This window comes from Nothoprocta perdicaria, unplaced genomic scaffold (genome assembly GCF_003342845.1).
Source record: "Nothoprocta perdicaria isolate Ctin4 unplaced genomic scaffold, notPer1 scaffold_25, whole genome shotgun sequence".
In the NCBI taxonomy this organism is placed as follows: domain Eukaryota; kingdom Metazoa; phylum Chordata; class Aves; order Tinamiformes; family Tinamidae; genus Nothoprocta; species Nothoprocta perdicaria.
Genome location: NW_020455477.1, coordinates 2,092,513 through 2,106,655, shown reverse-complemented (window position 1 = coordinate 2,106,655; position 14,143 = coordinate 2,092,513). Strand labels below are relative to the sequence as shown.

The following is a 14,143-nucleotide window of genomic DNA, read 5'->3' as shown; positions in this document are numbered from 1 at the left end:
GGGATGGAAATGCTGCCGAGCGCATCAGCTCCTTCTCCCGGTGCATCCCATGCACGGGGGGCTCAGGCTCCCCCTGCGCAGCTCGGGCTCCTGTCCCCTCTGCGCCTCTTCCCGGCTCCCTCCCGGCCCCTTTGTCCTTGGAGCCCTGACACGCTGTGGTCTCGGAGGCCGAGCAGCCAGGTGCCCTTCCCAGCACCGGCTCCACAGGGGTTTCCGGCGGGAAGACCCAGCCGAGCGCAGGGACCCCAGCGTCCGTGTTCAGCGCGGGGCAGGGAAACCCGGCTGCTACTCGGAGCCCTGGAGCCTTTGGGTCGGTCGCGTTGTTTGTTGATGCTCTTAATGCCGTTACCAAAAGGGGAAAGGAGAAAAAGAACAACGGATCCTTTGAGGATGATCTTAAATTAGAAACGAAAGGAGGGGGAAAAAAAAAAGGAAGTGGGAGTTATTGCTTCCAGATGATTAACAAGTTCTCCTGGACTCTTTGGTAGGGAAATATTCCCATTTTGCATTTTGGTGGGACTTCTTTGAAAGCCCGTGGTTCCTTTCAAGTGCTGATTAGCATTCCTCACGTGCTGTGCGGAGCGGCACAGAAAATGCATAGACGATCTTGCATTCTGCCAGTGTGATTGAGCCCGGGCAGAACTGAATTTGCAGCCGGTGAAAAATGCATAGGCGTAGATTGCCCTTGGTCAGCGTGCACCGCTCGTATTGACAGAGTAATAGATGCTCAGGCAGATCAAAAGCAAAATATGCCATAGCCAGTGATCCTCAGGACCGTCAGTATCTCTTTTTTCATACTCTCTTTCTAGATATTTATAAGTTATTTGTAAAGAATTGCTCCGTGCTGAAACATCAAAAGACATTGTTTTTAAGTAGATCTCAATTGCACGGCTTTTTATGTGCCTGCATATGAATGCTCTTAAGCGTCTGCTTGAAAGCAAAATTAATCCTGATTCGGGAGATCAATCAATGCATCTGATTCTCTTATTCCATCACGTTTTTGAGCAGAATCCTGGTTTCAGTAGAGGTAGCAGTACTGAGTTACTGTGCTCTGAGGAGGAATGTGCATTTTGTATGTGGGTCGAGGAGATGCAGACGGGCAGCGTGACCATGGTGTGAATCTCATCAGTAGGGAGGTGGTCAGGGAAATTGCTTTTGTCTTCAGAAACAGGTCTGAGCTGCTCGCTGGGTTGCTCCTGTGATGTCCTCCTGCATGACAGCGTTCCCACCCTTGCATCCCCAAGCCCCTTTTGGGATGTTCTTGGCAAACAGCTGGATACGGGACTGGTGCCGTCCTGTCCAGCACCGTTTTAAGCAAAATGCCACAGTAATGGAAAAGGGGAGGTTCCTGTTGTGCTTTTAAGGTGTTTGCACTGAGGATGATGGATCGGCAGCCTCCTTGTTCATCCAACGAAGCCGTGTCAAGCACAAATTCAATAGGGAGAGAGATTCAGAGCTAGTGAGCAGGGCCTCGAGCAGCGCTGATACGCGAGCGTGACACGCCGAGTGATTTGCTGCAGCACTTTATACAAGTGCAGGCTAATTTTATGCAACTTGCTCCTGCTGAATCCAAACCAGTGTGTGTTGTAAGCTGTGCATTTTTCTGCCAGAGCTAAATAGCAATTTCTTACGGCTGGACACTGCTTTTGTGAGCAGCAGGGCTGGGACAGGTTGCCAGCTGCAGTGGAGTTTCACTGCCATAATCAATGGGGCGATCTGACAGTTCGTGCACGATGACAACTCACCCTATTCTTTTTTTTCACTTGGGTCCTCTGAGGAATCTGTGTTTTGACTTTTGCTGCCTCGAGATTTCCATGGAAGCAAGTTGCTGCGAGGGGTTCCGGAGCAAACCAGCCGCTGAGTTTTGGGAAACCGGGGCAGGAGATTCACAGAACAAGATGAGCAAATCACAACAGAGGAGATGTTGGGAATTGCATGGAAAGGCTCGGATGGGGATGCTCGCGCTTTGGCAAATCGTGGCGTTCAGCGTGTGGATGCGGAGGCGCCCAGCGCTGCCCTGCGGCGGCTGCTCCCCCCGCGCGGAGCCTTCCCTGCGCGCGCCGGGGAAGCGAGCTCCGTGTCCTTAATGGTCTCGCTTTTAACCATCTAGATATTATTAATGTCATGCCCTGGCTTTGAGAAGTGGCCTGGAGTAAATGCACGGCTCTATGTGCTACCACCTTAAAAACAAAACGGGGAAAACTATTGTTGGGAGGGATTAAATTATTATTTCAAGGTAACTACAGCTTTCCACAAAGAAATAATGATTAAAATAATAACTGCCTGCTGGCTTGCAAAGCTGTTTGCACCACCCATTTCCATGAATTCGTATTCAAGGTGGGGGATACAAGCCTTGGTCGGAAGGAAAAAAAAAAAACTCAGGGCTTTCTAAAGATCCTTAGTAAATAAGCAGCTTCAGGGTTCGGTGAGCAGCTCAGACATGTTGCGTGTCAGAAGGTGCCAAGCAGTAATTGCAGCTTATAAATAAAAGTTTGGTCACATTTTTACAAAGATCTCATAGTTTGCTTTGGAAAATGGGAGTTGGTTACGTGCCCTCCTCGGGAGAAGAGGTGCTTAGTTTCAGATCTGAGCAATGTTGCCCGTATTTTTGGTTATATAAATTTATTTTTAATAGGCACCTAGGACTGTGTTCTGATCTCAGTTATGCTGGCACAGATGAATAGCTGCTAAGCTGACAGAGATCAAGATACGGTCCTGGAGCTTTTATTTGCTCTGGATTATTTAACTGCACATTTCCTCTCATTGGCCCTGCGCTGACATTTAATGTTCTCTGAGCTCGCGAGCCAGCCCGAACAATTCCCTTTCACGATTTAAAAGGAAACGTTACTTGGAAGGAGACTTTGTCCAGGAGCGTTTGTGGCTACCAAATGGGCAGGGGGAGCTTCTAAATTTTCAGATTGTTTTTGCAGCCGCCTAAATTAATTGGAAAGCAGCCAGAAAGCCACCGGGGTCCAGTCTGGAGTTGAGCAACAATAAAAGCTCCCGCGAAGGGTATCAAAGCTTCCATTAGCCCCCCGCTGCTGGCCTCAAACAGCAGCTTTCTGGGGGTGGAAACACAAAAGCCGGGCTGCACAACTGGCCCTGTGTGCCCATTCACGGGGCTGCAATCCGCACAGTTACTAATTAAAATGCCATGGGGAGCAGCACAAATAAACACGGCGCGTCCCGAGGGTCCGCGGTGCCTCGCTCCGGCGCTCCTGGCTGCTGCTGAGGGACCTGATGTGCCCCAGGGCGCCAGGCTCGGCTCTGCTCCCCCTGGTCTTTAATGCTGTCCAAAGACAGGTAGGAAGCTTAAACCATCTATCTTTATCCATCTGGTCCTGCATGTTTCAAAAGCTTCTTTATGCAAAAGTCCTACTGAGCTTAATAGAGTAACTCTTGTCTTAGCTTTCAAAACAGTTCCTTTAGAATTTATGGGACTTTATATCCCTGCTATTGATTTCTACCACCTAGTCTTAAAAGAAGATGGGATGATTCAGACTTTTTTATTCAATTCTTTTATAATTTTGTGGAATCCCTCTGGTTTTGTCTATTTTAGAGTCTGTTGAAAGTATTAATGGATTATCACAGACAGTAAAATTATAATGTGCTTTCAATATAAATGTCTTTCAATTCCTTTCTCTTGGAAGACCCAGAGCAAAGCACCAAGGTTTTGAATTATTTTCTTATTATTTTTCCTTTTCTGGGCCCCATTGAATGCTCCCACCAATATATAATACCGTAAGTCAGTTTTGGCTGAGCAAAATAGGAAGATGTAGTGGGCTGGAAGAGGTGTCTCATATGAGAAGCAAGTTTTGTGTGGTACCCGTTTATTTTAGCAAACAAATAAAGGCATCATCTCTAGATAAGCCACTGCAGTGGCTCCCTGGGAAGATTGCGCTTGTCTAGATAACACAGCGCGTTCCTTACATCTGTCCTCTGAATCAGCCTCCATTCATCTCTCTTAGCATGAAGGCGAATGCAGATGGGAGGCTGTGTCTTTCCGTCTGGTTTATCAGGCCTCGATGCCTGCGCTTGAATAAGGAAGCGACTGGAACGTGCAAGGGGCCAACGTTGGGTCGGGAAACCCGCAAGGGGCTGAATGTTGGATCCGGGGAATGCACAAGGGCCCAAATGTTGGGTTGGAAAACTCATAAGGGACTGAATGTAGGGTCAGGGAGCAGGCAAGAGGATCAACATTGGGTTGGGGAACGTGTGAGGGCCTGAATGTTGGTTTGGGAGCGGGTAAGGAGCCAAACGTTGTGTCGGAGAACGTGCAAGGGGATCAACGTTGGGTTGGGGAACGGGCAAGGAGCCGAATGTTGGGCAATTTATCCTGTCAAGATCCCGGTGAGCTGCAAACGTCTCAGGTGAGGGAGGCAGGCGTTTCCTAGCTTGTTTTGACTCGGAATGATCTGTAAATAGAAGTTATAACTGTCATCTTTGTCAGGTAATCTGTGGAGTTGTTGATAACAACTGAATTAAGCCCCCAAACCTGGGGATTTACCTTAAGGCAAAACATTGTAAAGTGCTTTGCATAGCATGGGAAGAAGAAATGATTTTTGAGCTCGGTTGTTGAGACTTTGGTAGAGATGAAGGTTAGATTTTTTCATTGCAGTTCCCATTTCATTGCAATTCCCATCCCGGCCATTTCTCTATCCCCAGGGCGGTTAGATCCGCTCTGTCCCTGCAGGAAGACACTGGGACTTTCTAATCAGCCCTTAGACGTGGATCTTTCCATGTCCCCCTGTGGTACTGAGCGTTTAGCACAGGAAAACAGGGCCTGGGCTCAAACACAGACCCAGCCATGACATCTCTCAGCTAATTTAGGATTATCATTTTTGCTCGTTTTCTTTTGCCAGTGTCCTAACTTCATACTCCTTTAATAAAGAAGTACTGTTATTGTGCATCCCCAGGTCTTCATAAGCTCCTAAGCTGTTTGGTTGTTTTTATGTGGATTTTTTTCTTTCCTTTCTTTTTTGGTATTGAAATTGTTCAGTCTTTGTGATGGCACTTGTGTTGCAAAGGAAATTTTAACAATTGTTATCTTTCTGATCCTTTTCCACTAAGGCAGCTGCTTTAATTTTTAATTGCTTACACCATTTGTTTTTTTTTTCCTAATTTTTAAATTAATAATTCACTAGCTTTCAGTACTTAGAATAAAACCCAAACTGAAGTAATAAAAGCCCTGTATAAGTTGAATAATGTTTCGCCTGTGATGTAATCATTTACTAACATTGTGAAGTAAGAGCTTAAGATTTATAAGTTTCAGGAAGCTTAAAGACTTTGCCACTTTCTGTCTCTGTTTTTTACTGAATGAGGAACATCAGGTCACTTCACTTTTACGTGTTTCACATTGGAAGTGTGTGCAGAGTTCCTTTTTCTCTCTTTCTTTGATTGGGCCTGTTTCTGATTTTTAATTTCTTGTACAAACCTGGACTTTGCAGAGGAGGGAAAGTGGCCCAGTTGGGTTCCAATGAGAGGAAGCTCAAGAAGAGCCCCGAGGGTGAAAGCCCAGGAGATTTTGGTGCCTGGGTATCGAATTATCTACATTAACTTTATTTTCAGAAGCACAAAGCAGCTTTTCATTTCCCCTCCTCAAGAGGGGTTGTGGTGGGGTTGTGCAGCAAGGCGCTTTGCTGTGTGCTGGGAGCACCAGTGCCCTTCCCAAAGCGTCGTCCCTGTGAGCAAAGCTCAGCTTTGATTCAGGCTCGAGCTTCTCCGCAGCCGGAGGAGGGTTCGTGTCGGGTGGAATCCGCCTGCCCTTTGCACGGGAGGCCCTTGGCTCAAGTTCCAGCTGAACGCACTCGATAACCGGCTGTAATTAAAATTTGCAGCTTGTTCATTTGAAATGTAAATACAGAAATTTGAACCTCCTGCACCACCTTGTTGTGTGTGGTGAAGCTTAAAGTAAATAAGTGAAGCTCCTTAACATAGGAGCCTTGCAAATAATCTGTTACTCCCAAGTGCTAAAAGAGGATTGTGGGTTTTATTGTCAGGTGAGCCCAGTGCTTTGATTCTAGCCTGGTAGCCCAGGCTGAAGAGGGCTTGTGTGAAACCTGCCTTGCAGGTACGGCTGGAGTCTAGCGCTTGTGCGTATCCCACTTAACGCAAAATGTTTATCACTTTATTATCTTTTATCCCTCCAAGATTCTTGGCACTTCTGACGTTGGGTTTATCTGAGGAACCTAAATGGCCAAAATCTGGCTCTCTGCTATTACTGTAGCACTTCAAGCCAAGATGAGACAAGAGAAACAAAGCAATTTATTAAAAAAAAATGAAAAGTTAATTTAGCAAAATGAGTCATCACATATTTATTTATCCAAAGCACGAGGGAACAGAGCAGGGGCTTTTATTTTTCTGAATCTCAGAGCAGCCTTTGAGCAGTTCTTTCTGGAAAATCTAATATTCTTAATGGCGAGAATAAGTGACATTAGACATATGTGTGTCATATAGATTTCATTTCAAGAGAATAAAAGCAACCATGTGTAAACCTGAGAGAGCAGCATCGTGAGATATGTTGCCTTGGGTGCCAGTTCCCATTTGACCCTTAGCAAATTGAGCTTCTCACTGTAACTGAGCTAACCACCCGCTCAGATGACTTGGTGGGAAGGAGGAGCAAGGAGGAGCCCTTCTCTTGATGGGTACTGGCATGAGGCATCAGGTCAGGGCCATCCTTTGCAATAGGAGATAAAAAGTTGTCCCACTGGGGTATTTATAAAGTAGGATCAATATTTTCAGTGTTGTTTCGCTGGTTGCTGATATGTTTAAATGCTTGAAAAGCTGCACACAGATGCTTGCAGGGCACAGAAATGGTAAGTTCTTTCATTGGTCCTGCAGAATTTAAGGATGATTCTACCCTGCCTTGTCCTGTCAAAGAGTCCGTTGACTCGTGAAGTGTGTGCAGATGCAGAGGGATGTGCGTTACTTCTCCAACCGTGGTCAGAAGAATAGGAGAACAGAGAGGAGGAGCAGCTGGACTTTGCTGGACTTGGGGAAGGGCACAGGGAACAGGACTGGCAGATCATCTGAGGATGTCTGATGCATCTCTGAGGACAGTTTTGACTCCCCAGTGGAAGGAGCTGGGATTTTCTTTGGAAAAGATGTCTCTGCAGATGTTCCTTCCGAGCAAAGGAGAAGGACACGGGGTGTTTCTGCGGAGGACTCGGCTCTCGCTGCGGTTCTGGCTTCCCCAGAGCCATGAGAGCTGCCCAGGGGTGGCAGCAGGTCGGTACCCCTGTGCTTCATCAGCCTGCAAAGTTTAGTTGTGTTTATCCGGGATCAAATTCCCCCCTCAGCTAGAGGGGCCAGGAGCTGCCCTGGGACCTGCTCCGGGACCGGTGCCTTGAAACCTGCCCCGCTCCGAGCGCTGCCGACTAACCCCCAATGTGAACAAATTGCTCAGAGCTGTACAATTTCTTAGAGCAATTTACAGCGCTAAGTACATTCGCCCTGTTGTGTTAATCATTCTAGCTTAAACATTTAGAAATGTTTCAGTGCTGGTTTTTTTAAGTGGTTGTAATGTTCAGACAGATTTTTATAAATTGCCTTCCAACTGAAAGCCTTGTTTTCCTGTTTGTTTTAAGCTGGCATTCATACTTAAAGGAAATATACACACAGGATCCTGCCATGTTTCTGTTGGCAGCTGTAAAGTTCTCCTTGTCAGAACATGCCAACAGGATTTCTTAGCAAGCTAGCAGCAAGAAAACAAGCAGTCCTCAGACTAAACAGACTCTGTGCTTGAGCTGCAGTCGGGATCTCGGGTTAAATGCTCTGTGACTTCCATGTCCCCTTGGTTTCAGGCAGTCTTTGGGACCGCAGGTTGCAGATTCAGATCTCTGGAGCTGCTCCAGACCTGTCTTGCACGAGGTGACGTCCTCATTCGGAGGGCCAGTGATAACATCCTGGTGCAAAGAGCTTGTCCCCGGGAGCTGATAGGGAGGAGCTGTGTCCTGGATGTGCAGAATCCTTGTCACCACTGTCCCATCCCTGAGCACAGAGAGCCCCTGCAATTGCTCTGGTCCCAGTGAGAGCAGTTCCCGTGTGCTAGCGTCGTCCCTGCTAAACTGGCACAGAATGTGACTTGCAGCCAGCGAGATAAGCCGGCTCTCCACGGATCTTCAGCAGTTCCTGCAGTTCTCCGAGAGCTGGGGCAGGCTGGTAGAACGGCAGCGCTCTAATACCGCTGAGCTGCGGTTGTTTGTGGCAGCCACAGCCTGTGTCTTTCCGAGAGTCCTTGGTCTGAGGCAAGTCGGAGCCGGCTCCTGCGGTCTGGCAGGCCCTGCAGTGCAGGTTCCCTTCTGGGAGAGGCGAGCAGTGAAATCTTGCAAACAGAGGAAATGTTTAAAACACAATAACGCAGTGCTAACAGGCTCCAAAATGTCCTTTTCTAGCCCTTTCCTTTAGGAAAATATCACCATAAACCAAGCGGGTGGGAGCCGGTGCCCAGGCTGGAGAGCTCGTCGCTCGTTGCTGCAGAGCTGCTGCATGCAGGGCCCTCGCTGCGGAGAAGGGGAGCTCATGTCTGCCTTTAATCTCAGAATTAAGATGTCACCCGAGACTACCCCGCGGCTGGGCTGGGGCTTTTWCTTGCCTGAGCAGCATGTTTTCTAGTAACAGGGAAGGAAACTTGAGTTGCAGGAGTATTACGAGTGATTGAAGGGATGGAGAGAACGAGGCCGCGCTCGGCGCTCTCGCCGAGGCCRGGTTTGCAGATGTGGGCGCTGGGCCAGCGGGCAGGTTTAAAGCCCCGCCTTCAGATGCTGAGGCCCGAACGTGCCGGCCTGACCTGCAGCGTGTCTCGCGTTCCAGCAGGGAGCTTTTCCACGCCAGTCGTCGTTCCTCAGGGAGGCAAAGGCAGACAGTGGGAAGACAGAGCACTCGGGAATGTCTTGGGAGGCTTCCAGGGGCCCTGTTAAGCAATCAGGCTTCTAGATCCCTGTCCAAATCCGAACCTGGCCAAGCCATTGCTCGTGCTTCTTACATACAGGGAGAGTTACCTGGGGATTAATGAACAAATGAAGTACGTAGCTTGTTGTTAAGGTGTGCATCCAGTCTGGCGGGCTTTTTCAGGAAAAAGGAGGAATTGTTTTGGCAGCCGAGAGTGGGAATGCCAGATTCGAGCTCAGCGCTCCCAGTGTGCGCAGCCATCTCGCCTGTGTGTGGACAGATGGATTCATGGGTGCGGAGGCTTCTCCTGTCCTGTCCCTGAGTTATATTCATGTTTGAAGACATGGTCTTGGTCTCCCACCCTTCTCTGTCAGTTCTTTTGGTCACAACTCCGGTGTATCCCCCTTTCCTTTGAGAAGGTAACTGCCAGGAGCCATCGGAGCCCAGAAGTGCTGGTGGTGGCCACAAAATAAGGGATTGGGGGTATTTCTGTCTGGAAGAGAGCGGGAAGCAGGTGAAAGGCCTGAGGGCTTGATGGGGAGCGGAACCGAACACCAGCATTTTAGGAAAGAGCAAATTGCTTTCTTTTAATCTGGGATTTTAACAAAGCGGGGCTGGTTCCTTATCCCTTCACTTGATTTGAAGCCGGTGTGACAGCTAGGAAAGCGAGGCACTCCCTTATCAGGATGGGAATGTGCTCTCTTATCAGTGTGGTCTGRAGAAGGTTGCCTTTAGAAATCATTAAAAACAGATTCAATTCTGTATGTTGAATATCCCTATTCTACTGTAAAGTTACTTGATAGTGTCATTTACAGTATTTAATATTAAAAAAATTAAGACGGATATTCAAAGAGGAAACCTTAAATATGCCAGGTTTCCCTAAATGTGTTTTGTTCCGGTTAATAAAGATATTTTATTTTCTTGTTTCAATTTTAAGAGGACTTTTCTTCAGTCTTAGATTCTCAAAAAAAAAAAAAAAAAAAAAAAGAAGAATATTTTTAATAATTAGTAATGGAACAGGCTTTTAGTATCTACCCTGGAAGGTAAAAACCCTTAATCACAATAACATCATTAGTGCTTTCAAGCATTTAATTTTGAGGCTTGACAAAGTGCATAGCCACTGATAAGAACAGACTAAGTGTTGTTGTGTGCAATTGAGGGGAAAAAAGGGAAAGCAAGAAACCCCTAAGCTTCAAGTAATTAAATTTAAATATGTTATTTGAATTTAGCTGAGATAATGTGCAAACTGTGGGTATATTTTTCAATCAGTGAAAGACCCCTTGAGTAAACATGAGCCATTTAAATTCAAATCGTGGGGAGTGGAAAGTAAGCCCTGCTGTGGTTAAGGCGGCATCTTCCCTGACACCCTGGGCATTGTGCATCCCTGATACCCAGTGCTCGTGTCTTAGGTTTATAAAGGCTGCTTTAACTCATGCATGCCAGGGACTTTTATTGCATCTATTTATTTCCTGTTTTTTCCTCACTCCTCTCCCCAGTAATGAAAAACCGACCCTCTGCTTCTGCCATGCTTTAAAGTGCCCCCAAACTGTTATAATTCAGCACTTATTAGCCTTGGGATGTGGCTTTATGGCATTTGGGTGCCTTTTCTGTAGTACATCTGTGCTCTTGCTCGCTCYGTAGGCCACAAGCTCAGAACGGCAGTAATAAAGCGACTAGGAGGTGTTTAATGGCAGGTTATTGAGGAAGCAGATAAAAGAAAATTGCAGCATTCGCATCAGGAGAGAGTGGAGTTTTTAAGGGTGAGGAACTGCTGAGCTTTGAACTAGGGAAAGTCGCGCTCGGTGGAGCTTTTGTTGAAGGGACCCCTATTTAAACACCAAAATATCTCACGGTTCTTCACTGTAAATTCTGTAAATTCCACTGTTCGGGGGGAATTGGGGCTTGGTGCATACTGTGTGTGCACATGCAGGAGRAAATCTGCTCTTTTAAGCAGTGATGAATTACGAACAAGCTTTACTTAGTATTTATTTCAAAATATCTGCAAGTAGARAAGATGAAAGTGAAGAAGGTGAGAGAAAAAGTAATCTCCTGCTCTCCTCCCAAGCTCCTCTGCATTACCAGTGCAAACACCTCAGCTGTGTCTGTTATTCCTTTTGATCAGGCTTTCCTCCCGGAGTTTTCGGGAGCGCGTGTGCCCGGAATGAGCGATGGCCGCGCTGCCGAGGACGAGACGGCAGCATCTTCAATTCAACGCGCGATCAAAGCATCACTTTACAATCCCTTACATGTTGTCTTCACAGCGTCCCTAAGAGGCGTTTTAAAGGCAGAAGGATGAGGAGCAAGGAATCCGAACATTCAGGACGAGCTGGCCCGGAGGGCGGGCGCTGCCGGGTGTGAAATCCGGGTGCTCTGGGAGCTCAAGCTGCCCCTGGCAGCCCATGAGCTGCCCCTCTTGGGATGAACCCTAGAAAACCAACCGACCTGCCAGCCTGGTTTGCAGAAGTCAGTGAGAACGAGTGGAAGAGGGTTGYTGAGCTCAGTCCCTCAAGTTTCCCAGGGCTGCATATGAACATCCTATTGTAGGATTTTCCAGTTCTGAGCCATATAGAGCTCAAAGAGCTCCTTGAGAGCCCTTGGCTGCTCTGCTGCCTCGTGCCGTGGACACCAGCGCTCTCAGGCTTTCTCTGTAGCTTATGGAGAAGCGGGATAACAACAAAGACGAACAACAGYCCAAGCCAGAAACTCATCTGTGCAGCATAGCACAGGATGATAGATTAAAAGTTAATTAGGATGGAGTTGCCTGATGGCTGGTATTCAACAGATATGCAGGAAGGAAAAACCAGGGCCATTCTTGCTGCCCTAACTATGAGCAGTAACAGAGGAATTGATGCACAAACCCTCTTCCCTAGCCTGGAGCCCAGGGGGAGGCCTGTTTGGAGTAGAGGTTCCTAAGATGCACTGTCCATCTTTGAGAGATACAAGAAAACATTTGTTCAACTGTGTAAGACTAAGCATCTTCCACAAGAAGAGATGGTTAATGTTAATGTAGTTTCTTTTGCTGTGGATATCCATTTTGCAACAGAGTAAAAGTGCATTTCCATATTGCACTTTACCAGCCTACTAACAGAGGCCTCACTGCRTTCCAATATAAATGCCTGCGGAAAGGAAACGGAAAGCCAAGCAAGTTGCAAGGAGGATGAGGGTGAGAAGGTGAACTTTCTGTCTGGAATTGTTCCGGTCAGACGGGAGTAAATGACAGCTCCGTGGTAAAACTCATTGCATATCACCCCGCCGTGACCAAGCAGGCTGGTTTCTTGGCAGTGCACCGTGTGCTGAGGAGGGACAGAGCCCGTGCCCAGGCTGTGAGACGAGCTCCTGTTGTCCATGGGGGAGCGGCGGGGCTGGCGAGCGGATTCGCAGCCCTGCCCCAGGGGTGATGGGGCTCACCCGGATCCTCCCCGTTTGCAGTCTCCTCGGTCATCCAGCAGCTGCCTTCGTGTGTGAGAGACAGGCGAGGAGGAGSAGGGAGGCTGGGGAGGATTTTCCAGCGGAATACCCGGCTCCCGCGACCATTCCCACCGATTCCCACCCTTCCCACCTGTCCACCACGGGCACCTGCTGCCTCTGAGGGGCTTGACACTCAGTTTTCCCTTCACTTACCATGACTGTTTTATCTATTTGTCTATCTCGGTGCTTTTCGAGGATGTGCGTTTCAAGGGCAGGTTCTTTTTTTCTTTCTTTTTTTTTTTTCTCCTCTCCCTTTTTAACATTTTCATGGATCCTGATTCTAAAGTAGAAAAAAAAAAAAAAAAAAAAAAAAAAAAAAAAAAAAAAAAAGGAAAAAGGAAGAAAAAGAGCAACCTGTCTACAGCTTCAGGGGACAAAAGAGGAAATACATTCAGTTTAGGAAGACCTCTAATCTCTAGTTATACAGGACAGCTTTGTTAGATAAGATTAAAAATTTCATGAATGTCCCTTTTTATCCCCAGAGACCACCATTTATACCAGCTATTGTCAGCATCTAAAGAGCCTGATAGCAGCTGGCTAGAGACGTGACCACACAGCAACACAAGGGCAGGAGAGGGGCAGTCGCCTTCATAAACCTGGCACGAAATCCTTGCAGCCCTTGCTCAGATACAGTTTAAAGGACCTTGGAGTTCAGCTTGTTGCTGGGTAGAGATTTGCCAAAGATCCTCCAGCCCTTCCCCTTGACACYGTAGTCCTGCTCGATCTGTGGAACGTGTTTATCTTGCACCACATGGGACGGGCCAGATTGTGCCAGTATTGGTGCAAGACGGGCTGGTCTCGGCTGTCTTCTCGCTGGGAAACAACTATCAGAGCCAGAACCTGGCCCGTGGTGCTGAGGTTTTCCCAGGTTGGGAGCACCCACTGGCTCCGACTTGGGAAATAAAAGCTCTCTGCCCTTCGAGGGAGCGTTTGGATTTGTGTGTATTGAGCTCTATTCTAGGCATAGTTTTATCAGCTTTAGGAAAACAGGATTTCCATAGTTCTTGTAAAGCAAACAGTGAAACAAGAGCAGTTAATTTTGGGGTATGGAGGAGGAGAATCAGTTTAGACCAAAACCTAATGTGTATGATTCTTTATGCACTGTGACTAACACAGGTAAAAAAGCAGATTTTTCTTTGCACTTTATAATTAAATAATTAATTTTATATATATATATATATATTTTTATATATATTTTTCATTTTTTTGCAGCTCCATCCCCAATTGCTTTGATCCAGGCTAAAGAGATAACAAGACACAGCGTTGCCTTGGCCTGGCTGGAGCCCGACAGGCCAAATGGAGTTATCCTGGAATACGAAGTCAAGTACTATGAAAAGGTACTGTTCACAAGGGATAAGCAAGGAACTTGGTTTTGGATTAGGGAGGGTTTTGGTTTGTTTTACTTTTAGCCTCATTTAATTATGATTTATTTCCAGATAGGATCCCATTATTTGAAACTGAATAGGTTTAGTTTAATAATATCCAATTAAAGGTTCCATGTAYTTTGAATGACTGCTTGAAATAATAAGACATATAGGCTATTCCAGCTGTATGGTATGAGTTTGTTTTGTTACATTTTCTTACCTAGGGACCAAGCCTTTGTAGCAAGCTTATTTATAATGAGAATCAATAATGTTGGTCAGAAGTGAGGCATTAGCTTTACATCATAGACAGAAGGATAATAATGAGGTATATAACACACTAATAATAATGAGATCTGTTTGCCAATAGCTTCTGCTTAGAGTGATGGTTTGGATTGGATGGCTTTTAATAAAGAATAAGGAAA

At 46.7% G+C, this 14,143-nt stretch overlaps 1 protein-coding gene across 1 annotated transcript in view; it reads left to right on the top strand.

Moving 5' to 3' along the window:
• Positions 1–14,143, top strand: part of EPHA4 (EPH receptor A4) — an 81,876-nt gene that overhangs the window by 49,593 nt on the left and 18,140 nt on the right. The window contains exon 6 of the mRNA XM_026040048.1: positions 13,570–13,694. Coding sequence (XP_025895833.1) covers positions 13,570–13,694 — 125 coding nt within the window. The remainder of the gene's footprint in view (positions 1–13,569; positions 13,695–14,143) is intronic.